The sequence below is a fragment of the Scyliorhinus canicula genome, chromosome 8 (genome assembly GCF_902713615.1).
Source record: "Scyliorhinus canicula chromosome 8, sScyCan1.1, whole genome shotgun sequence".
Lineage (NCBI taxonomy): Eukaryota > Metazoa > Chordata > Chondrichthyes > Carcharhiniformes > Scyliorhinidae > Scyliorhinus > Scyliorhinus canicula.
The window spans coordinates 85,176,576-85,202,429 of NC_052153.1; the positions used below are offsets into that span (position 1 = coordinate 85,176,576).

The 25,854-nt window shown below is 48.0% G+C and overlaps 1 protein-coding gene across 6 annotated transcripts in view; it reads left to right on the top strand.

The window, feature by feature from the left end:
- Nucleotides 1-25,854, top strand: part of frmd3 (FERM domain containing 3) — a 277,660-nt gene that overhangs the window by 173,300 nt on the left and 78,506 nt on the right. For all 6 annotated transcript variants that reach the window (XM_038804886.1, XM_038804887.1, XM_038804888.1 and 3 more), the window contains one exon: nt 21,257-21,345. In XM_038804886.1, the coding sequence (XP_038660814.1) occupies nt 21,257-21,345 (89 nt within the window). The remainder of the gene's footprint in view (nt 1-21,256; nt 21,346-25,854) is intronic.

Sequence of the window (25,854 nt, forward strand, 5' to 3'; positions counted from 1 at the left end):
TCCATGATCGGGCACTGAATTACTTTGAACAAGGGAACCCCCCAGCAGCCTGCATGCAACCCTGCATGTGATTTCTTGTTGTGCTGCCTGTATGGCAAGCCTCTCACCTGCTGCTGGGTTCATACCAGTGACGGCAGGAAGTGGGCATAAGTGGGGGAGGACACAAGATTCTGCCCATAACCATTGCGCCACCATGCTGAGCATACATTTGTGGAGCAACACCCCTACCCTCTTGAACTCACTCAGACTGTCTGCTCCAATGGCTTAATCTCTTATTTTCCATCTTGTTCTAAGTTTTTAAATTTCTGTTTCCATTCGTTAGAATAATAAATAAATCAACACAATAAAGTTTGATTAGGCCATTTGAAAAGTTCAAATTGCCATAGAAAATAAGTCCCAACTTCCTCAGCCTTGCAGCCATTCAGCCTCTGAAGCTTGTTCTGCCATTCAATAAGATCATGGCTCATATTCTATATGAACACTGCTTTCTCACCCTATCTCTATAATCCTAGATTCTCTTAGTGTGCAATAAACTATCAATCTCAATCTGGAATATACTCAACACCTCTGCGTGCACAGCCTCTCGGTGAAGATTTCATAAGAAGATAACTAATAGGAGCAGGAGTAAGCCATTTGGCTCTTTATAAGGCACCATAGAATAAGGCCACATTGGATTTTCTACCTCACCTCCATCTTCCTGCATTATTCCATTTTTCTTTTAATTTCCTGGAAGACCCCTAATTCTGAGACAGTGAACCCTAGTTCTAGAATTCCCTGTCAGGGGAAATATCCTCCAATCGTCCACCCAGTCAATTCCCTGAAGAATTGTCCAAGGATAAATTAGATCACTCTCGTTAGATCACTCTCATTCATTATACACCTGGCCTACTCCATCTATGTTCAGAGGACAAGATCTGCCACATCTAGTCATGGCCAATTAAACATTTCACTGGATAGGAGGCTCCATAAATATCCCCTCCTCAATGATTGGGGAGCCCAGCACATCAGTGCAAAAAACAAGGCTGAAGCATTTGCAACAATCTCCAGCCAAAAGTGTCGAGTGTATGATTAATCTCGGCCTCCTCCTGAGGTCCCCAATATATGCCAGTCTTCAGCCAATTTGATTCACTTCAGATGATATCAAGAAATGGCTGAATATACTGGATACTGCAAAGGCTAAGGGCCCTGACAACATTCTGGCAATAATATGAAGACTTGTGCCCCAGAACTGCTGTGTCCCTAGCCAAGCTGTTCCAGTACAGTTACAACATTGGCATCTACCTGGCAATGTGGAAAATTGTATACAGTACACCAGGCTGCGACTACCAAGATCCTGTATAATTGTCGTAAGACTTCTTTATTGTAATGCTTTGACCACTTTGCAGTAAAGGCCTTTACCTTCCTAATTTCTTGCTGTACCTCTTCGCAATTCATGTATCAGGACACCCAAGTCCCCCTGAATATCAAGACTTCCTCGTTTCTCACCATTTAAAAAAAAATACTTTTTCCCCCCACCAAAAGTGGATAACTTCACACTGTTATACATTATATTCCATATCCTTACCGACTCAGTCCATGTATCTATATACCCTTTTGCAGCCACTTTATGTTCCTCTACTTAATTTTGTATTGTAAGAAGTCTTACAACACCAGGTTAAAGTCCAACATGTTTGTTTCAAACACTAGCTTTCGGAGCGCTGCTCCTTCCTCAGGTGAATGAAGAGGTATATTCCAGAAACATATATATAGACAAATTCAAAGATGCCAAACAATGCTTAGAATGCGAGCATTTGCAGGTCATTAAATCTTTACAGATCCAAAGATAGGGGTAACCCCAGGTTAAAGAGGTGTGAATTGTCTCTAGCCAGGACAGTTGGTAGGATTTCACAAGCCCAGGCCAGGTGGTGGGGGATGAATGTAATGCGACATGAATCCCAGGTCCCGGTTGAGGCCGCACTTATGTGTGCGGAACTTAGCTGTAAGTTTCTGCTCAGCGATTCTGCGTTGTCGCGCGTCCTGAAGACTGCCTTGGAGAACGCTTACCCGGGGATCAGAGGCTGAATGCCCTTGACTGCTGAAGTGTTCCCCGACTGGAAGGGAACATTCCAGCCTGGTGATTGTCGCGTGATGTCCGTTCATTCGTTGTCGCAGTGTCTGCATGGTCTCGCCAATGTACCACACTTCGGGGCATCCTTTCCTGCAGCGTATGAGGTAGACAACGTTGGCCGAGTCGCACGAGTATGTACCGCGTACCTGGTGGGTGGTGTTCTCACGTGTAATGGTGGTGTCCATGTCCATGATCTGGCATGTCTTGCAGAGATTGCCATGGCAAGGTTGTGTGGTGTCGTGGTCGCTGTTCTGAAGGCTGGGTAGTTTGCTGCAAACAGTGGTTTGTTTGAGGTTGCGCGGTTGTTTGAAGGCAAGTAGTGTGGGTGTGGGGACGACCTTGGCAAGATATTCGTCTTCATCGATGACGTGTTGAAGGCTGCGAAGAAGATGTCGTAGTTTCTCCGCTCCGGGACGACGAAGGGTACTCTGTCTGTTGTGTCCCATGTTTGTCTTCTGAGGAGGTCGGTGTGGTTTTTGGCTGTGGCGCGTTGGAACTGTCGATCGATGAGTCGAGCGCCATATCCCGTTCGTACGAGGGCATCCTTCAGCGTCTATAGATGTCTGTTATGCTCCTCCTCGTCTGAGCATATCCTGTGTATACGGAGGGCTTGTCCATAGGGGATGGCTTCTTTAATGTGTTTAGGATGGAAGTTGGAGAAGTGGAGCATCGTGAGGTTATCCATGGGCTTGTGGTGAAGCGAAGTGCTGAGGTGACCGTCCTTGATGGAGATGAGTGTGTCCAAGATGGTGAGTGTGATGGTGGGATGGAACTTATTGATGTCATCGTGTAGTCGTTTCAGTGATTCTTCGCCGTGGGTCCAAAGGAAAAAAATATCATCTATGTATCTGGTGTATAACGTCGGTTGAAGGTCCTGTGTGGCGAGGAGGTCTTGTTCAAACTTGTGCATGAAGATGTTGGCATATTGAGGTGCGAATTTGGACCGCATGGCTGTTCTGTGCGTCTGGATGAAGAACTTTGTTGTTGAAGGTGAAGACGTTGTGATCCAGAATGAAGCGGATGAGTTGCAGAATTGCGCCTGGAGATTGGCAGTTGTCGGTGTAGGGTACTGAGGCTGTTGCAGCAATGCCGTCGTCATGGGGGATGCTGGTGTAGAGTGCCGAGACATCCATTGTGACGAGGAATGTTCCTGGTTCCACTGGTCCATGGGTGCTGAGTTTCTGTAGGAAGTCCGTCGTGTCGCTACAGAAGCTGTGCGTACCTTGTACGATGGGTTTCAAGATGCCCTCGATATAGCCAGAGAGGTTCTCACACAGGGACCCATTGCCTGAAACGATAGGACGGCCTGGTGTGTTGGCCTTGTGTATTTTCGGGAGGCAGTAGAGATCTCCAATGCGGGGAGTACGTGGGATGAGAGCACGTAGGGTGCTCTGAAGATCTGGATCCAAGGTCTTGATCAGTCTGTTGAGTTTGCAGACGTGTTCCTTGGTCGGATCTGCAGGTAACTGTCTGTAGTATTCCTGGTTGTTGAGTTGTCGGTATGCTTTTTTGCAGTAGTCCGTTCTGTTCAGTATGACGGTGGCCCCTCCTTTGTCTGCTGGTTTGATGACGATGTTGCGGTTGGTCTTGAGAGCGCTGATGGCGTTGCGTTGTGCTTGGGTGACGTTCGGGGCTGTCTTGTGAATGCGACTGATGAATCTGGCATTGACGCGACTCCAGATGGTTTGAGCATACATGTCGAGTCTAGGGCAGCGGCCTTCCGAAGGGGTCCAATTCGACTCTTTCCTCTTTGGTTGCCGCACCGCAGATCTCGGTCTGCTGTTCCGGTTCATTGGTAGTCTCCTTGCTGTCCATTAATCAATCCTCAATCCTTGTTAATATATAACCCCCAATTCAGTGAGCTCTAGGTTTGTATAATAACCTCTTGTGTTGCACCTTATTTAATAGTTTCTTGAAAATATAAATGCACTGCTTTCTCCCTATCTATCCTGCCAGTTACAACCTCAAAAATAGTAACAGCTTTCCAAACGTGACTTCCCTTTCAGAAATCTGTGTTGATTTTGCCAAACCTTTTTAATGATTTTTTTATGCCCTGTTACATATCTCTAATAATAGATTACAACAATTTCCTTGCAATGCATGTCAGGCCCACTAGTTTCTTTTTTTCTTTCTTCCTCCTTTCTTGCATAGCAGGGTTATCTTTGGGAACTGCTCCAGGATCTAGGGGATATTGAAAGATCAAAACCCGTGCACCCAGTTTCTATGTAGATTCTTTTAAAACCCTAAGATGCAAGCCACAGGGTTCAGGAGATTTGTTTATTTTTAGTACCATTAAATTCGCTAGTACTCTTTCTTATACTGATTTTTTTCAAGTTCCTCGTTCTCTCTAGACCTTTGGCTCATCATTAGTTTTGGAATGTGTTTTTTGATACTCCTGCAATTAAGACAGACACAAACTATTTTCTGTGCCATTTCCTTATTTCCTATTATAATTTCTTCTGCCCCTGTGGTGTATTTTACTCTGCACACCAAGTGAGGTGGCGGGTAAGAAAAGTGGCATATTTCAATCTCAGAAGGGAAGTGGGGTGGTAGGGGAAAACGCCTTCATTTGAAACCCCCGTCTAACACAGCGGCCCTACCCTTAAGGACTGGTGACCTCTGGACCTCCATCTCCCACTGGCCTACACCTGGAGACTTCCATTTCCCCTCCTGTGACCGGTAGACTTTCCCGACCCTCTCCGCCCTGGGACCTTTGCCACTTGCCAGTCCTCTGGGCCCTAGAACAGACCACTGAGTGCTTCATCTGGTCACTGCAGTGCTGTGCCTGGAGGGACAGGAGAGCTGCCAGCCAATCAAGGCTCCTGTTTAAGTTCAGAGGCTGGCAGACAGGAGTTGCAGAATCCAGTAATTCCTGCTGAGAAATGGCAAGGAATCATAGATGATAGGCAATCCAGGGTTTTGTGGACCTCACAATCTAAAATAAGAGACAGACAATGCAGAAGAGGAGTGGCATGCAGCAAGAACAATCATTGGAAGCATGGTCTACCCCAGCTCCAGGGAACAGCAATGACGGTGTGCTCCACAGAGAAAATGCACAACTTGGTGTGCAGTGCTGTCCTACACTCAATGTCCCTGGACGTGGTGGGCTCTGTACTGGGCTGCAGAGTGTATGGTGATGGTCGCAGGGGTCATCATACGTAATATGTGGAGAGGGTATGTGAAACAGATATGGGGGGAAGAATCCTTGTACGTTACATTTCACATGGCCTCCAGATGGGGTGGGTACAGCTCCACGTGTGGCATGGGTACCTCGCAGGTTATGGGATCGGAGGGGGCAGCATAGCTATGTCCACTACCACAACAACAGGATTCAGTATTAGTGGGGAGGCTGGAGAATAACAGGTGATATCTCTATCGGCACATCATGAGACTCCAGGTAAATCGGAAGTATAAGACCGTAAGACATAGGAGCAGAATTAGGCCACTGAGCCCATTGAGTCTGCTCCGCCATTCAATCATGGCTGATACTTTTCTTATCCCCATTCTACTGCCATCTTCCCATAACCCCGATCCCCTTATTAATCAAGAACCTGTCTTTCTCTGTCTTAAACACACTCAGTGATTTGGCCTCCACAACCTTCTGTGGCAAAGAGTTCCACAGATTCGCCACCCTCTGGCTGAAGAAATTCTCCTCATCTATGTTTTAAAGGATCGTCCCTTTAGTCTGAGATTGTGCCCTCTTTTTTAGTTTTTCTTACATATGGGAACATCCTCTCCACGTCCACTCTATCCAGGCCTCACAGTATCCTGTAAGTTTCAAAAAGATCCCCCCTCATCCTTCTAAACTCCGAGTACAGACCAGTAGTCCTTAACCGTATGGGGACAGTGAGCGATGTAGGGTCTTACTCCATCGTGTATTATACCACCATATTGACACTTGGGTAGAATGGCTTCTTCCAAAATCGAAAGTAAGATCGGTTCTGTTTGGGAGGGGTATGAGGAAATGTGGGAGGACCGATAAGATGGGCTCTGGGTCTCCTTCTTGGGACACATACCCACTTGTTGATGCTGCTATAGTGGATAGGGTCCAGGTCAGTTACACAGAACAGAGACCCCCGGAAGCAACAGTAAGTCAGAGTTCTAACTTTGTGCTTTTAACGAGATAGGCAAAAATCAGTAGCCTCACATCAAAGTTTCAAAAACTACCTTGTGGAAGACAGAAATTCAGCATTGGAGAGCGAAGGCTATAATGAACAGGGCACTGTTACATCAATTCTGCCATCCCATCAATGAAGGGGAGTCATGGGTTAACAATTTATGCTGTTCATCAGTGGCCAAGTGGATTCCATTCATTCACCATGGGCAACCAAAATCTCATAGTTGTGTGTGAACTTATGTGAACTTGGCTCTGGACGTGGATAGCCAGGCTCAGCGATGCACAGGCGACGCAGCTATCACTGGGTTCCCAAGAGTGCAGGATGCAATAGAATGCACCAATGTAGCTATGTCGGCTCCCTGGCAGGAACCCACAATTTTCATCAATCACAACGGCTTCCATTCCATCAACATGTAGTTGTGTGATCATCGCTAGCACATCCTGCACCTGTGTGCAAGGTCCCCTAGGAGTTGCCATGGCTCCTGGACCCTCAGTCAATCCCAGGTGTCTGGGATCTTCAAGGGGTCCAAATGTCTGCAGGGATTGTTGCTGGGGATAAGGGCTTTCTACTTAAATACTATTCGGAGCAATGCACACAGTAGACAAACATTTTAACTTTCCCAAACCACCACACACCCCTCGTAGAACAGACCATCATACTTCTGAAGATGCAATTGAGGGGTCTACTCACGTGCATCTCTGCAATATGCACTGGAGAGGGTTTGCCGCATGATTGCAGTTTGCTGTACCCTTCACAACCTGGCTATGCAGAAAGGTGGGCCCTGCCATAGGTTGAACTGGAGGAGGAGACCTCCTTGTAAGGTGAAGATGAAGAGGTGCGTGAAGCTCAGGTGGCTACTGAGGGACAACTTGAGCGCGCTGATGCCGTGGAGGAGGGGAAATCTGGGAGGCGTGCACATGAAACTATAATAGCTGACAGGTTCAAGGAGGAGCGAAGCTAAGTCACACCATCAGGAGACATCACCTCTAGCCCTCCAAGCCAATTTTTTGGATTCCAGCATCCACAATATTTTGCTTATTATCGAAAGTTTTGGTGTCCTCTCAGGGTCCTGAATGCTCTACCGTTATAAATAAATCGCACTTTTTGAAAATAATTCCATGGGTATGTGAATGTAATGGGCAGATCAAAGTGTTTGGTTTGGATCTTTGCAATCCTCTTATCCAGAGTTCACCCATGCTCCCACTGAGTGTCACCTCTTAAGATTAACATTCATGTGAAATATGGGCAGCACGGTAGTACAGTGGTTAGCACAATTGCTTCACAGCTCCAGGGTCCCAGGTTCGATTCCCGGCTTGGGTCACTGTCTGTTCGGAGTCTGCACGTTCTCCCCGTGTCTGCATGGGTTTCCTCTGGGTGCTCCGGTTTCCTCCCACAGTCCAAAGATGTGTAAATTGGGTGGATTGGCCATGATAAATTGCCTTAAGTGCCCAAAAAGGTGAAGTGCGCTTACTGGATTGCGGGGATAGGGTGGAGGTGTGGGCTTAAGTAGGTGTGGGCTCTTTCCAAGAGCCGGTGCAGACTAGATGGGCTGAATGGCCTCCTTCTGCACTGTAAATTCTATGATTCTATATCAACCTCAGTGCAACCTTTTTTCCAGACCCTTGTATGTTGTCAGGGAGCAGTATGTAATTCTTCATTAGGAGTGACAATGGGCGAGTTCTCAACCCATAGTCCTCAAGGGATGGCAATCGCTGAGGAGTGGTCATCAGCAATGAGATTCTCTGCATTTGTGGGTTTCCTAACTGATAGTGTCGCAAACCATGACATGCTTTCGGATTGGAGCACTATGCTGGCCTGAATTTTCTTTGTGGCAGTGTTCGCATTCTTACATCACTTACTTGGTGGACTTTAAGTTGACTTGCCATTGGCTTCATTGGAACATTGCAGCAAGCCAAGGATGGACAAGTGGGCATGAGAGCAAGATGCTGAGTTAAAATGGCAAGTAACATGAAGGCTGGGGTCATGCTTGTGGGCTTTGTTCAGGAGATCACATTTGGAGCAGTGAACACAGTAGACAAATTTTTTAACTTTCCTAATCCAAACACTACTTTTTGGTCCAACCCTGACATCCACAGCAGGAGCAGAGGCTGACTGTTGCATCATGGTGTCTGTGCTGACCATGACTGACGTTCTCTGATGGCCTGAGCCTTGGAAGTGCCTGGGCTCATAAGGATCCCCGGGTCAGTTGCAGAGGGATCCTTGGTGGCTTACGCTGTTGCGTTAATGCAGGCACAGGCTGAGTAGCAGCACATCCTTGCAGTGCCCTGAGTAGAGGCCCCTGGTATGTCCGCCCAGCATCTTTCCTGTGGGTGCCAGAGGGCCCTGGCCTGACTCCAGCAGGAGATTGGGCACCTTGAGGGAGATGAAGGTGCTTTGTCCCCATGTGGACTAAATTCTGATAGTGCCCACCAGAGGGTGTGCCCATAGTTTGCAGGGCCGAGTGCAAATCTAGCAGCATCGGCTGGAGCAAGCTGTCCGTGGTGGTCACCAACCTTCCCATGGTGGCCTCAAGGCACTCGCATGTTAGAGCCATGACAACAGAAAAAACATGAATGGATTCCTCCATCATGCGCTCTAGTCTGCTGAGAGACTCTTGAAGTGCTGCCCAATGTTCCACTGCCTGCCTTCGCATCTCCACCAGTTGTTGGCAGCCACTTCCAGAGGCTTATCATCTGACTGGGACTGAGTGGGTCGCTGGTCTCCAGCAGCCCTCCGAGTGCTTGATACCTGGGCTGTCCCTGCTTCCGACTGCTGTGGGGACGAGTCTGTGAGGTGTTCTCCAGAACGTAAACCTGTGCCTAACCTTGAACTACGCCTCACTGGGATGTGTCTCTCCGCACTGGTGGAGGGTGCAGGGTGGGTCCTGTGACTGTTCTTCCTGAGTCCCCTGATCCTCAGATGTGCTCTGGGTGCTGCTCATCTGGCTAGCTGCCTGTAGTCTGTTGATAATTAAAAAATACAGAGGGGGGTTATTTTAGTGGATGAGCTGAAACTATTTCTGAGTAGATAGTACTCGCTGTAAATTGTAGGATTTGATAAAGTGATGGAGCTGAGATTGTACTAGGATATTGAGAGAAGGCACGCGCTATGTTGCTACAGGAGCAGCCCCTTTTTTCACTGGCAAGCTTTGCTGCTTCGTCCTCAAACCCATTGAGGGTGAGGATCTCTGCCGTTCCGCCCCTCTGTCTGGGTTTACTTAACGTTTGTTGTGTGTGAGTTTGACCTGTATGGAGACAAATGAAAGAGATATGATCAGAGGGGATGGAGCAGAGGCTGGTTGAAATGCATGTCCCCTGTGTGTGGTGAGTCCTATCCTGAAGTGATAGAGAATGGAGTGTGAGAAACAGGATAGATGGGATGCTGGTGTTGTTGAGAGAGTTGGTGTTGATATGTCCCCCAGACTGAATGTGTGGGTTTTGTGAAGTGAGGAGCCATGTGAGTACATGATGTCATGCTGAGAATTTGATAGTGGAGGGAGCTGAGAGGGGACTTTACCCTGCTGGAGCAAATGAGAATTATTCGTCTGCTTCCTGCACTGGATGGTGCTTCACGGGTCAGTGGCAGCACTGCTGGTTTCCTGGGCAGTGGCCTCCCAGGCCAGAGCGGTGAGATTGGTGTGCAGATGTATCAGCTGACAGCCTGGCAGGTGATTTGGAGGAGAACCCACCTATGCATAATTGAAGAGCTTCGAAGCACAGAATCTGGTGTGGGATTCCGCCAATCCAGCCACAGGGAAGGGGCCGAAAGAATCACACTCCAACACACATAGGGCAGGAACACACGTTCTGAATCTCGCTAGCGAGCCACCATTTTGAGCGGGCGGTCCAATACCGAGGTCCAGTGGCCGGCCCCCTTCCCCCAACAATGCAAATCTTGACCCACCTCCTCCCTGCTGGCAAGTAGGGGCATTCTCCTCCCCCCACCACGAGAATACTCGGGTGGTTTCCCCCACAGCATGCATGCATGAAGTGACCTGACCCCTGACCCCACACAACCCTCCCTCCCCCCACAAGACCCCCATCAGAGACCTCCATCAGACCCTCCTATCAGAGACGTCCTTCAGACCACCATCAGACACCCTGCCCCCACCCCCATCAGACACCACCATGTCAGAGAGCCTGCCCCATCAGAGACCTCCCATCACAGATCCCCCCATTTCAGAGAAGCCCCATCAGAGACCACCCCCCTCCCCTTATCAGAGACCGCCCACTATCAATCACCCCTGCCTGGAAGCTAAAGAGCAGTCCAGGCAGAATCAGTGAAAAATCATAGGTCATAGAATTTACAGTGCAGAAGGAGGCCATTCGGCTCATCGAGTCTGCACCGACCATTGGAAATAGCACCCTCCTTAAGCCCACGCCTGCACCCTATCCCTGTAACCCAGTAACCCCACCTAACCTCTTTGGACACTAAGGGCAATTTAGCATGGCCAATCCACCTAACACTGTCCCTTACACCTGCTACCTCAGACAGATGTGCAGAAAGCAGCAGATGTTACTTCATGGAAAGCCAAAACCACATCACAAGGCTTTAAACGCTGTTCAGATCCTTTGACTTACGAGACGTCCATTCACTTTCAAAGAGAAATAGCTTTTAGTAGGTTGTAATTGAGAGGATAATAGCATCCAGACAGCCAGGTATCTGGATTGTTTATTTTCATTTCCCTTCACGTTTGAATGCTTCTCAAGTACCTTGATGTGAACATCTAGCTCTGATTGGCAGCTCCTGACCACATCAAAAGCAGCTTTCTGCTGAGAAAAAGAAGTACAAACACTTAACTTTTCGATATTTATGAACATTGTGGTTAGGCGTCTCTGGTGGGGTCACTGATATGGGGGTCTCTGATATGGGGGTCTCTGATATGGGGGTCTCTGATATGGGGGTCTTTGATATGGGGGTCTCTTGATATGTGGGGAGCCTCTGACATTGGAGTATAATGGGTTCTCTGATGGGAGTCTCTAGGGGGGTTCCGATGGGGGGCTGGGTGGGCAGGATTTTTGTCGTGGGGGGCCCTCTGATGGACTTTCGGGGGCACCTACATTAAATAGCCTCTTGACCCACCGCAAAGTCCACTGTGCCAGGATCACACTGGAAAATACTTGCACCAATCTACGTCCACGTGAATTGTGGTTGAGAATGCCAGAGCATCACAGAGGCATGGAAAATCTGGTGTCCGGCTCATTATAGGCTACAAATGGGTTCAAGTGACCCATTTGCAACCTCCCAGCAGCGAGCAGCCAAATCTCGTGCTGCCAGCAACAAGGGACCGGAACATCGCAACCTGATCCTGTTTATACTCCACGTGACATTCTCTGCTGCATTGGGAACTTTCTACCAGCAGCGGTTGGCGGAGAATTCTGTCCGTACTCTCTCAAATGGGGAATTTCCTCCATTGTGTCTCGGCATTGAACCTTTCTGAATTAAACATAAGCATGTGGGACAACTATTCCCTGGTGCATACCCCATAGCTGTGCCTTGATCAATCAGAGCTGACTTGTCCGACTTAAATTGAAATGAAAGCTGGGTGGATAACTGTTCCCTGCATTTTCCAAAGCAGGACCTCAACAGATCAAAGTCTATTTGCTAGCCAATCAGGACACTTTTCCCATGCGGAATAAATTGTTACTACTGTTGCAAGTTGGCACTCTTGGGATTGTTTTAATGAGTGCAAGACAAAAAAGCTGTACTGTACTACCAAATGAATATTATCTTTTCTCTTTATCAATTTCGTGGCCACTCTTTCCTGAATTCTAAAATTCACCAAATTCCCATGTGTATTTCGTTTTTGGCAATATTAAAAACTTTGTACTTTTATCTGATGATAAATTTAATGGGCGCGATTCTCCGCTGCCCACGACCATAAGACCATAAGTCCATAAGACATAGGAGCGGAAGTAAGGCCATTCGGCCCATCGAGTCCACTCCACCATTCAATCATGGTTGATTTCAACTCCATTTACCCGCTCTCTCCCCATAGCCCTTAATTCCTCGATAAATCAAGAATTTATCAATTTCTGTCTTAAAGACACTCAACGTCCCGGCCTCCACCGCCCTCTGTGGCAATGAATTCCACAGATCTACCACTCTCTGGCTGAAGAAATTTCTCCTCATCTCTGTTCTAAAGTGACTCCCTTTTATTCTAAGGCTGTGCCCCCGCGTCCTAGTCTCCCCTGCTAATGGAAACAACTTCCCTACGTCCATCCTATCCAAGCCATTCATTATCTTGTAAGTTTCTATTAGATCTCCCCTCAAGCTCCTAAACTCCAATGAATATAATCCCACGATCCTCAGACGTTCATCGTATGTTAGGCCTACCATTCCTGGGATCATCCGTGCGAATCTCCGCTGGACCCGCTCCAGTGCCAGTATGTCCTTCCTGAGGTGTGGGGCCCAAAATTGCTCACAGTATTCTAAATGGGGCCAAACTAGTGCTTTATAAAGCTTCAGAAGTACATCCCTGCTTTTATATTCCAAGCCTCTTGAGATAAATGACAACATTACATTTGCTTTCTTAATTACGGACTCAACCTGCAAGTTTACCTTTAGAGAATCCTGGACTAGGACTCCCAAGTCCCTTTGCACTTTAGCATTATGAATTTTGTCACCGTTTAGAAAATAGTCCATGCCTCTATTCTTTTTTCCAAAGTGCAAGACCTCGCACTTGCCCACGTTGAATTTCATCAGCCACTTCTTGGATTATTCTCCTAAACTGTCTAAATCTTTCTGCAGCCTCCCCACCTCCTCAATACTACCTGCCCCTCCACCTATCTTTGTATAATCGGCAAACTTGGCCAGAATGCCCCCAGTCCCGTCATCTAGATCGTTAATATATAAAGAGAACAGCTGTGGCCCCAACACTGAACCCTGCGGGACACCACTTGTCACCGGTTGCCATTCCGAAAAAGAACCTTTTATCCCAACTCTCTGCCTTCTGTCTGACAGCCAATCGTCAATCCATGTTAGTACCTTGCCTCGAATACCATGGGCCCTTATTTTACTCAGCAGTCTCCCGTGAGGCACCTTGTCAAAGGCCTTTTGGAAGTCAAGATAGATAACATCCATTGGCTCTCCTTGGTCTAACCTATTTGTTATCTCTTCAAAGAACTCTAACAGGTTTGTCAGGCACGACCTCCCCTTACTAAATCCATGCTGACTTGTCCTAATCCGACCCTGCACTTCCAAGAATTTCGAAATCTCATCCTTAACGATGGATTCTAGAATTTTGCCAACAACCGAGGTTAGGCTAATTGGCCTATAATTTTTCATCTTTTTTCTTGTTCCCTTCTTGAACAGGGGGGTTACAACAGCGATTTTCCAATCCTCTGGGACTTTCCCTGATTCCAGTGACTTTTGAAAGATCATAACTAACGCCTCCACTATTTCTTCAGCTATCTCCTTTAGAACTCTAGGATGTAGCCCATCTGGGCCCGGAGATTTATCAATTTTCAGACCTTTTAGTTTCTCTAGCACTTTCTCCTTTGTGATGGCAACCATATTCAACTCTGCCCCCTGACTTTCCTGAATTGTTGGGATATTACTCATGTCTTCTACTGTGAAGACTGACGCAAAGTACTTATCAAGTTCCTCAGCTATTTCCTTGTCTCCCATCACTAGATTACCAGCGTCATTTTGGAGCGGCCCAATGTCTACTTTTGCCTCCCGTTTGTTTTTAATGTATTTAAAGAAACTTTTACTATCATTCCTAATGTTACTGGCTAGCCTACCTTCATATTTGATCCTCTCCTTCCTTATTTCTCTCTTTGTTATCCTCTGTTTGTTTTTGTAGCCTTCCCAATCTTCTGACTTCCCACTACCCTTTGCCACATTATAGGCTCTCTCTTTTGCCTTGATGCATTCCCTGACTTCCTTTGTCAGCCATGGCTGCCTAATCCTCCCTCTGATAACCTTTCTTTTCATTGGGATGAACCTCTGCACTGTGTCCTCAATTACTCCCAGAAACTCCTGCCATTGCTGTTCTACTGTCTTTCCCACTAGGCTCTGCTTCCAGTCGATTTTCGTCAGTTCCTCCCTCATGCGCCTGTAATTACCTTTATTTAACTGTAAAACCTTTACACCTGATAATACCTTCCTTCTTTCAAATTGCAGACTGAATTCTACCATATTATGATCACTGCTTCCTAAGTGTTCCCTTACTTTAAGATCTTTTATCAATTCTGGCTCATTACATAACACTAAGTCCAGAATAGCCTGTTCCCTCGTGGGCTCCATCACAAGCTGTTCCAAAAAGCCATCCTGTAAACATTCAATGAATTCACTTTCTTTGGGTCCACTGGCAACATTATTTACCCAGTCCACCTGCATATTGAAGTCCCCCATGATCACTGTGACCTTGCCTTTCTGACATGCCCTTTCTATTTCGTGGTGCATTTTGTGCCCCTGGTCCTGACCACTGTCAGGAGGCCTGTACATAACTCCCAATATGGTTTTTTTGCCTTTGTGGTTCCTCAACTCTACCCACACAGACTCCACATCATCTGACCCTATGTCGTTTAGTGCTATTGATTTAATTTCATTTCTAATTAACAAGGCAACCCCGCCCCCTCTACCCACCTCTCTGTCTTTTCGATAGGTTGTAAATCCCTGGATGTTTAACTGCCAGTCCTGAACCCCCTGCAACCACGTCTCTGTGATGCCTACCACATCATACCTGCCAGTCACAATCTGGGCCACAAGCTCATCTACCTTGTTCCGTACACTGCGGGCATTTAAATATTGCACCTTTAATTCCCTATTGACTGTCCCTTTTTGTTTTCTTAGTGTGGTGGACCTTGGTTTACTGAGCCTTTCCATACACTGTGTCATATTTTGTGAGATGGGGACTATCGTAACCTCTCCTGAGCTCTGTCTTTTCGTGATTCTTTGTAATCCTAAGCAGCTACGCTTCCCACTGATTCCTTCACCTCTTGGCTCCCTGACTTTCCCTTCCCCCCAATCTCTAGTTTAAAGTCCTATTGACCACCCTATTTACTCTTTTCGCCAGAACACTGGTCCCAGCTCGGTTCAGAATTATTAGAATTACACCACTTCTGTTATGAGATTTTCATTTTTCAAGCGAATGTATATTTGTTGCAAATTGTAAATTAATTATTTAAATGTCTGCCATTGCTTGTCTACCTTCATATCTTTTCATGTCGTTTCACAATCTACCATGGTCAGCCCACTGTTCATACCTACGTGGTTTGCTTTGTTCTGATTTAAGTCCCTTGTATTGGATTTAGCTATTGCAAAATCACTTTCAAAAGCAAGGGATGTAACTTTGTTGAAGTGGCAATCAGCATCTGGGGCTCAACATCAGGGGTTGGGTTTCCCGCTGTCGGTAACGGAGTTCCCAATGAAGTTGAGAGACCAACTTCGGGTGTAAAACGGTATCGGCACCCTGCGCCGTTCCCGTTCCGATGCTCTGGTCCCCCGCTGGTGCCAGAATCGAGGTTATCAGCCGGCCACTATATTCTCCAGGCCCATGTGATTGTCCTGTCCTCTGCGCTGGGAATCACACAGTGATTGGTGCAGGTCTTGACAAACGTGGCCCTGGCACGGTGGTCCTCGTGGTGGGCCAAGCAGGTAACTTTTCAAGGGAGTTACCACTAAGGCCATTGGAGGCCCCATCCTCCCCCCCCCCCTCCCAATGCCAGGCCTGCCCACCCTGCCCCCACCACCAGAGACCCCCCCCAATTAGAGAGACCCCCACCAGAGACCCCTCCATAGGTGGGACCCCTGTCTAGAAGCCTCCCCGTAAGAGAGATGCCTGCTGGAAGCCCAAGAAACCAAGGGAAAAGAGTGCTAATGGTAGTCCCCAGAGAGAATAAAAGGTGTGAAAGGCCAAACAGCAGAGAAACTAAAGTCAGAGGGTAAGCTGTGACAGATGTAGATGTGGGGGGGAGGGGGGATCTGGGTGTGAGACTGGTAAAATGAGAAAAGGGGGGGGGGGGGGAAGGTAAGGAAGTGGGGGGTAGGATAGAGGGAAAGAGTGGGGGGAAAATATATAAAGAAAGACCAGAAAAAAATAAAAGTTAACAGTTAAAATGAAACGGAATGAAAATAAAGGAGTCGAGGTTAATCATCTGAAGTTGTTGAATTTTATGTTGAGACCAGAAGGCTGTAGCATGCCTAACTGAAGGATGAGATGCTTGTCCTCCAGTTTGCATTGAGCTTCACTGGAACAGTGCAGCGGGCCAAGGACAGACATGTGGGCATGGGAGCAGGGTCTTGTGTTAAAATGGCAAGTACCTCGACCTGAAGCGGGACCTTTTCTCCAACCTCCTGAAAACCAATGTGATTTTTCTAGTTTTAGGAATTCTGTCTGGTCCGACAGCCAGCCTGAGGCCCGAGGTGACGCTGCCGATCTCCATCCACGTTGGATTTGTCGCCGGGCTATCAGGGAGGTTAAGGCCAAAGTGTCGGCCGCCTTTCCCTCCAAAAGCTCTGATTGGTCCGACACTCCGAAGATCACCACCGGTGGACATGGCTCTTTCCTAACCCCCATGACCTGGACATGGTCTCGAAGAAGGTGGCCCAGAATTCGACCAATCCTGGGCAGGACCAGACCATGTTGCAGTGGTTTGCGGGCCCCCTCTGGCATCTCTTGCATTTATTCTCCACCCAGGGAAGAGCCCCCTCATGTCCGCTTTGGTTAGGTGTGCCCTGTGTACCCCCTTAAGTTGCATCAGCTCGAGGCCTAAATCCTCCTCCCAGTTCTCCCTTGTTTTGTCTAGTAGGGCCCTTACTTCCTCCAGCAGTCTCCCATATATGTCTGAGCTCTTTCCCTTTCCCAACTCATCCTGCGATATCAATCTGTCCAGCAAGGTGTGCTGAGGCAACTATGGGTACGAGGGGCCACCCTGCGGCGAAAGTCCCGTATCTGGACTCGCTCCTTTTCGGGACATGAAACTTTTGCTTTAGTTGCTCCAGGTTTATCAATCTGCCGCCCACGTACAGATCCCTCAACTCATCGCCCGCTCCCCTCCCCATCTTCCAGGATTTGTAGGTTGAATCCATTCCCGCTGATATGAGGCTGTGGTTGTTACAGATTGGTGCCGAGATGGACATGTCCTTCAGCCTGAAGTAGTGTCTGAGTTGGTTCCAGGCCTTTAATGATGCTGTCACCACTGGGCTCGTCTTGAACCTGGCCGGGGAGAACTGGAGTGGGGCAGTAACCAGTGCCCGCAGGGAAGTCCCTGCACACAATGCCTCTTCCAGCTGCACCACTCCGCCCGTTGAACTTCCCCATCAGATGTGGAGCAAGCACTGCCGCAAAGATTTTATAGAAGTCCACCGGGAACCCATCTGACCCCAGTCCTACCCGGATTGCATGGAATTGGTTTTTCAGGTTGGAGAAGACTCCTTTGATGGGGGCGTTGAGCCCTGCATGCTCCAGGTGACTATCCTGACTGGGGGAGGGGCTTTGCACAACCCTCTATTAGGGTCAGCTATGATCCCCTGCATGTGCGGGCTTGCCTTTGTCCTCAGTGCGTCCAAAATGGCCACCACCACCGCCCCCATGCAAACTGTTCAGCCATGAAACCTGTGTGACCAGCATTCTACCATTCTACCCTTGCCCCTTTTGGCTACCCCCCTCCTTGTTGTCCCTTTCGATCAGACAGGCCCCCTCTGCAGGCCCCCCTTCCACCTGAACCTCCTCTTTCCCCAAGACACCTGCCCGTCCCACTGACCTACCCCCCCACCCCTGCCAGATGCTCCCTCCTTCTGTGGAGACCAGTCACAGCCCCTCCCCGCATTACCCCCGATTACTAGCATGCTCGCTAGCATAGCCCCCCCCTCCCGCCGGAAATGATGCCCAATAACCCTGATCTGGTCGTTCCCAACTGTCTCGTATATCCTCTCTCCCCATCTAAATTTGCCTGTGCTGGCAGAGGAATACCCCAGAAGCCCAAAGAGGAGTGCCATACTCCCCTTCGCCCTGATGGACTGACCCCGATAATCCTGTAACCTCAAACAACAAAAAAAACGACATGATGTACAGGAAGGATACCAGGACAAATACGTGTGGACATTCCTGACTCAACACAAGAAACACACAAACAAAAAAATAAAAACAACAGCATAGAAAAACCATGATTTTGTGCCCCTCCGCTTAGTTCTTTCCCAGTTCTTTTATGATAGAATTTCATAGAATTCACAGTGCAGAAGGGGGCCAATTGGCCCATCGAGTCTGCATCGGCCCTCGGAAAGATCACTCTACTTAAGCCCAACCTCCACCCTATCCCCATAGCTCAGTAACCCCACCTAACCTTTATTTTGGACAAAGGGCAATTTAGCATGGCCAATCCACTTAACCTGCACATCTTTGGACTGTGGGAGGAAACCAGAGCCCAGGAAGGAAACGTACGCAGACACGGGGAGAACGTGCAGACTCCGCACAGACAGTGACCCAAGCCGCAAATCGAACCTGGGACCCTGGAGCTGTGAAGCAACAGTGCTAACCACTGTGCTACCGTGCTGCCCTTTTGTACTTTTGTACTTTGCCCTTTTGTACAAAGTCATTTGCCTCCTCCGGCGTGTTAAAGAAATGGCCCCTGTCCTTATAAGTGACCCAAAGGTTTGCGGTACAACATGCTAAATTGTACTTTGCTTTTGAAAAGTGTTGTCTTACCTTTGTTAAATTCCGCTCGGCATTTAGCCAGGTTGGCCCCAATTTCCTGGTAAACACGGATTAAGTTTCTCTCCCAGTTGCAGGTCGGTGTGGTTTTCACCGTTGTCCCTTGTCTTGGTACCTGTGGAATCTGACAATTATCGCCCGTGGCTTCTGGCAGAGTGGTCTGTGAGCCACTCAACCGGACCTACTTCCTGAGCAGGTTCGAGATGTACTCAGTTGGGATCTTATTTTCTGTGCCCTCTGGTAGCCTGTTGATTCGGAGGTTCTGGTGCCGAGACCAGTTCTCCTGGTCATCCACTCTGGGCTCCAGGAGTTTTGGGTTGGCGCTAACATCATTACTTCGGCCTCTAGTTGATCCTGCTCGGTGACCGCTTTCTCCATTTCTTGGATCAGTGCCTTTTGGGCTTCCAGCTCCCGTTCCACTCTGTCCATCAACCCACGGAAGGGGGCCATCGCAGCCTTGATACCCGATTCTATTGCTGACCACAGGTCTTCCTTCAGTCCATTATGTGGTTTTGGATTTCAACTATGATGAAATCCGTCAACCTCTGCCCCGAAGATTGGGATGGCACAACAACTCAGCAGGGTCCACCATAGTCATGCTGCCACGTGGGTCAACTGATTCTGATGCTGGGGTTTTGTGCTTGTCTGTTTCTGTTTCCTTTGCGTCTTGTTTGGTAGCCGCCTGTCATGTTCTGTCGACTGGCCAAAGTGAATGATGAACTACAGAACATGTAGTTTAAAATAATTTATTGTAGAAGAACTGCGTGGCAAGATAACTAGGATAAATAAAATAATAAACCACTAACACTAAACAACTATTATGGAACTACTGCAAATACATCCATCTCCCAGCACCACCGACTCCCAGACCACAGGGTCACATGATGGGTTTACAATGCCACCTAGTGGTTGTAGGTTGTGCATAACATTATGTGTAAACTTGCCTTCTGCATCATTACACTGCCGACATCCCAAACCAGTCGAGCAATCGATGATGGTCAGATTAGTATGTTTTTTTTCAGGTTTGGTGCCCGTTCACTGGGTTAACAAAGTCCAAAAAAGTGTTTCCAGATGGGAGTTACCTTTTGTGACACCGTTTAGCTCATGGCTGCCACCCAAAATCTCAATTGATTACATTGATGTCAGTTACAGTATTTGTAATATTAAATGATCGTGAAATGATTGGTTTTAAGTATTATTGATATCAAATGACAGTTACATTTTTGAGTACAATTGAGGTTAAATAATAGCTAAATGATTACTTTTGATTGCAATAGATATCAAATGAGTGCAAATGAACACTGCTGATTGCAAATAGTATCGAACCTTTCAGGTAGCAGCATGCTGCTGGTATTCATAGAATCTACAGTGCAGAAGGAGGCCATTCGGCCCATCGAGTCTGCACCGGCTCTTGGAAAGAGCACCCCACCCCCTATCCAAGGTCAACACCTCCACCCTATCCCCACAACTCAGTAACCCCACCCAACACTAAGGGCAATTTTGGACACTAAGGGCAATTTATCATGGCCAATCCACCTAACCCGCACATCTTTGGACTGTGGGAGGAAACCGAGCACCCGGAGGAAACCCACACACACACGGGGAGGATGTGCAGACTCCGCACAGACAGTGATCCAAGCTGGAATCGAACCTGGGACCCTGGAGCTGTGAAGCGATTGTGCTATCCACAATGCTACCGTGCTGCCCGGAAGGGCCCTTGCAAATTATTCAGGGTGGGTGGAGAGCTCGGTTTGCTTGCAGATTTCTGGGGTGGAAAGCCTCTATTCAGAGGCACGCGGTGCCTGAGCAAGGGACCTGAGCAGAGATCAACCCGTTGCCTTTTCCTACGACCCCACTCTCCTTTGCTGGTGACTCTCATTCAGCCCTCATTTACCTTTTCTCCAGGGATCCCACAATAAACCTTGGTGAGGGCCCTTGCAAATTACTGGCAACAGCCATGCTACAGGTGACGCTGCTGGCCTCTGATTGTCCAGCAGCTTTTGTGGCAGGATTTCCACCCTTTTGGCCGACGTGCAGCAATGAAATGTCCCATGTATTTCCGCTGCCAATTAGGTACTTAATTCCTTTGGGGTTCCTGGAGTTCAAGTTGGTGAGGGTATCACCAGTTTTGGTGGTGGACATGGGACCCCTTGTCACATTCATAAAAATTTGTCAATACTTTGTAAATACATTTTGATTAATGACTATCCAATATAGCATAAACCCAATCTAACTCATTTAAGACAAAAAGATTAACCCTACCTTAAGATAAGAGGACAGAAAATGTGCTTTGAAAAATTAAGTCCTTACAAGCCTGTTTCTAGGCTACAGTTTGTTGAAAGTATTCTAAATGTTTTTCTTTTACCTTTTAAGGATTCTTCAGGAGCGACAGCTTTTATAGGATTCACTGCCACGGGTTTTGTTGTGTTCCAAGGGAATAAAAGGATTCAACTCCTAAGATGGTAAACAGTGTTCATGTTCATCTTACATTGATGTCCATTTTAGTGCAACAATGATGCGTAGGAACATTTGACATTTGAGTACGAGATTGTGTTGTATTTAGCACTGACGAGATGCATCAAAATCACCCCTGTTGCCGAACTGTAGTTTATACTCAGAGTCATGATGTGGAGATGCCGGCGTTGGACTGGGGTGAGCACAGTAAGAGGTCTCAAAACACCAGGTTAAAGTCCAACAGGTTTGTTTCAAATCACTAGCTTTCGGAGCACAGCTCCTTCCTCAGAGTGACATTTATCTGTGGTATATCTGAAGGATAACACATCATGATGCCATAACCTGTTATATAACCAAGGAGTTCCGATAACACCATAAACCACAAATATAAAGTTCAATAAGAATGACTCTCTCATAGAAAGTGAACTTGTTACCATCATGAAACTGTCATGCTCTGTTTTTTCCAATTCACCCAGTGACATTTATTGTATTAGATAGTCTATAATCAATCAAGTGGCAATGCTACATTTGCAAGAGATCACACCTCTGTAATTTTCCTTGTGAAAAGAAGGTATCATTCATATAAAGCACATAGCTTTCACTGGATGGCATGGTTCTTTAAGGTGCAAGTCAGGCAGCATCTGTGGAGCAAAACAGAGTTGACAAGATGACCATCCTTCAGAACTGAAGAAAGATAGAGAAGCAATAGTTTTGAGGCAATGGAAGGGGCAGGAATAACAGAGGGAAGGTCTGTGATAGGGTGGAGGACAGCAGAGATTAAATTACAAAAGATTACATGATGCACAAACCAAAAACATTGGAAACAAGTATCGTATAATAACAAAAGATATGTCTGAGATGGATGGCTGCACAGCAGTCACCTGAATGATTTAAAAAAGAAATGAAACAAGACTGGCTGAGCAAACAAACATATAACAAGATGGAGGCGGAGATTATGAGTTAAAATTGCTGAACTCCTGCTCAGTGTGAGTCCAGAAGGCTGTAGAATGCCAAGTCAAAAGATGAGGTGCTGTTTCCCTAGCTTGTGTTGAGCTTCATTGTAGCAGGCCATGGACTTAAACGTCAGAGTGGGATGGGAGAAAAGTGGAGAATTAGAATGAAAAGCATCAGGAAATTTGGGCGATGCTTGCAATCGGAACAGGTGTTCTGCAAAGTGATCCTCTGGCCTGCATTTGGTCTCCCCAGTATAGAGCAGACCACATTGTGAGCAGTGACTGTGCAAACTAAATTGATTAAATCACTGTTTCACTTGGAAGGAGTGTTTGGGGCCTTGAACGGTGAGAAGGGAAGAGGGAAAAGGACAGATGTTGCACCGCTTGCACTTGCAATGGAAAGGTGCCTCAGGAAAGTGTGGCTGTGTTGCCAGTTACTGAAGAATGGACAAAGGTGTCATGGAGGAAACACTCCTTTTGGAATCATAAGGCAGGAGGCTGGCTCTGTGGTTTGTTTTCCTCATCAAGATGAAAGATAATGGTGTGAGGAACAATTTATTTTTCTAAATTTTACTCCTAGTGACAGGATTAAGTTCAGTTGTTATTGACCAAAGGGACCACGGCGCCGCAATCACGGCTGACGCCGGGGCGGAGAATCCATTTCCCCGCATGGAATCGGGACTGGCCGCCGGTTCCCCGATTCTCCGAGCCCCGAAAAGCGGTGTACTCGGAGATTATGCTGCGCCGCATAATTCCTACCTGCGGCCATTGCTGGATGCCCGCCCCGCCATTCTCCGCCCCCGATCGGCTGAAGTCCTGACAGCGTGGATCTAACATGGTCCTGCCGATTGGGATACTAGTGTGGTGGCTGTGGACTCAGTCCATGGCTGCCCTGGTCAGGGGCGGGCCAATCGGAGGGCGGGGGGGGGGGGGGGGGGGGGGGGGGGGCTTTTACGGCACCGGGCAAGTTTTGGGCGGGTGGTCCGGGTCGGTGCGCGGCCCATTGGGGCACTGTATTTAAGGTCCAGCTCCGTGGTCTGAGTCCGCCATGGAGCACGGCGTGGCCGCTGGAGGTGGAAAACTGCTAGTTTTACGCTGGGTCCCTGCTAGCCCCCTGCAGGGCTAAGAATATGTGGCCCTTTCACGCTAGTTTTTCTGGCGTGAAAGTCCACAGTTTTTACGACGGCGTGGGGTCATAGTCCCAAATACAGAGAATCCAGCCATGTTCTGTTGAGTATTAGTTGTCGTAGGTCAATCAGGATATCTCCATGTTATCATATTAAATGCTTCTAGCTCCGGTTAATGTGCAATATGAGTTAGATGAATCTCCTTCCACAATAACTGAAAAATGGGTTGAATCTTATTGTTGTAGTTACAAGCAGAAATATTGGGCTGGATTCTCCTCTGCCCACCATCGGTAGTGGCAGAGAATCCAGTGTCGTCCATAAAATGGTGTTGATCCCGTTCCAATGCTCCAGTTTCCTGCTGGCAGCGGAACCAAAGTTTGTACCCCACACCAGCGGAAGGATGAAAACGGGTCAAATTGACGCATTTGCATCCGATTAACGCCCTGGGCACTGGATTCTCCAAGCTCGCATATTCTCCGGTCCTTTGGGCCAGGATTGACATGGGCACAAATTAGTACAGGTATTTCCTAGCATAGCTCTGGCATGGTGGACCTCGCAGTGGGCCAAGTGGGTAACTCTTTAAGGGAGTTACCCCTAAAGTCCATCAGAGTCCCCCTCCCCCACAATGCAAATCCTGCCCACCCTACCAGATCCCCCCACAAGGGACCCCCACCTAAACCCCCATCTAAGAGAGACCCCCACTTCCTCTTTCTCTCTGCAGAAAGCACTTAACTGCCTTTGATGTGATCCAAGAGCTGTCAATCATAGCTAGATGTTTATACTGTGTGGAGGAGGAGGGGGTTGGACATAACGCAGCAAATCCTATGGTGGGGGGCAACTGCCAGACCTCGCTATCTGGCTCCCACTCAAAATGCCGGCTTGATAGCAGGATTTATTGATAGTGAATCCTTTGCAATCCCCGCCATGCATAAAGTTGCATGGTAAGGTATAGTGAATCACCTCTGGATTCTCACTCCCAGCGTGAGCGCAAATCAGAGGTGATTCAATTCCAGTGGGAGAACATAGTCTCCCAAACAGAGAAATCAGCCCATTATAGTTGGTAATGCTCTTATTTTTAAAATCTTATCAATGGTAAAATTGTTACCAGGTTTTAAACCTTCATCTTTTTCAGCTATGAAAAGAATCAGATTGACATTAGTGTTCCAATATATTTTTATTGTTTTTTCAACTGAATACTGGGGCTCGACAGTACTGGTGACCATCCCCCAAAGAGTGTGGCTTAGTATTTGAGCTTCGACATTTTGTGATCGATTTTAACCCTGGAAGTGAATGGGTTTTGAGTGAGTTAAAATTAGACTTTTACTTCTGTTGGCAGACTCTTTGTCTTGGGGGACATTATAGAGCAGGGGTGGGCAAACTTTTCCGTGCAAGGGCCACATTCAGAAATTCACAATTTTAAAGGGCCGCATAGTATATTAAGTAAAATAATTACTTCACCCGGTTATGATTCTGGGCGCCTCATATAGAACATAGAACAGTACAGCACAGAACAGGCCTTTCGGCCCTTGACGTTGTGCCGAGCAATGATCACCCTACTCAAGTCAACGTATCCACCTATACCAGTAAGTAACCCAAAAGCCCCCCCCCCCCCATTAACCTTAAAAAAAATTAAAAATGAAAAAAAAATTTAAAATTTTTTTTTTTTTTTTTTTTAATGACTTGGTGGGCAGCATAAAGACCTTTGGCGGGCCGCATATGGCCCGCGGGCCGTAGTTTGCCCACCCCTGTTATAGAGAAACCTGGAGCGGGATTCTCCCATCGGGCGGCTAAGTGCCCACGCCGGGGTAAAAACGGGAGTGTTTTACTCCGGCGTCGACGCCCGTTCCAAGACCCGATTCTCACAGTGGGCTAGCACGGCGCTGGAGCGGCCCATGCCGCTCCAATTGCTGATCCCTGCATGAACCCGGCGCCTTCTTCCCCGCACCGGCCCCGACGCCAAATGACGCAGGGCTACAGGAGTTGGCGCAGAGGAAAGGAAGCCCCTGTCAGAGAGGCTTGCCTACTGATTGGTGGGCCCCGATCGTGGGCCAGGCCACTACGGAGGCCCCCTCCCCGGGGTCGAACCCACCCCCCCCTCCCGGGGTCGGACCCTCACAGGCCGGCCCCAGACCCTTGAATTCCGAGGTCCCGCCGGCACAGAGGATGTTAGAATGGCGCCGGGGGGACTCAGCTTTTTGTTGACGGCCGCTCGGCCCATTCGGGCCAGAAAATCGGCGCGCTGCCAGTGCCGGCCCGGGCCGGAGAGTTGGCACATACCCCGACCGGTGCCGCGCCGACCACACTGGCCCCAGTGTTGTCGATTCTCTGCTCTGCAGTGCTCCATCAACAAAGTTGCGAACATAGAGTGTATCCCCGGCACTAAATGTCCGACCTGGTGCCCTCAAATCAAGGTGCCTCTTCTGCATTGTCTGCTGCA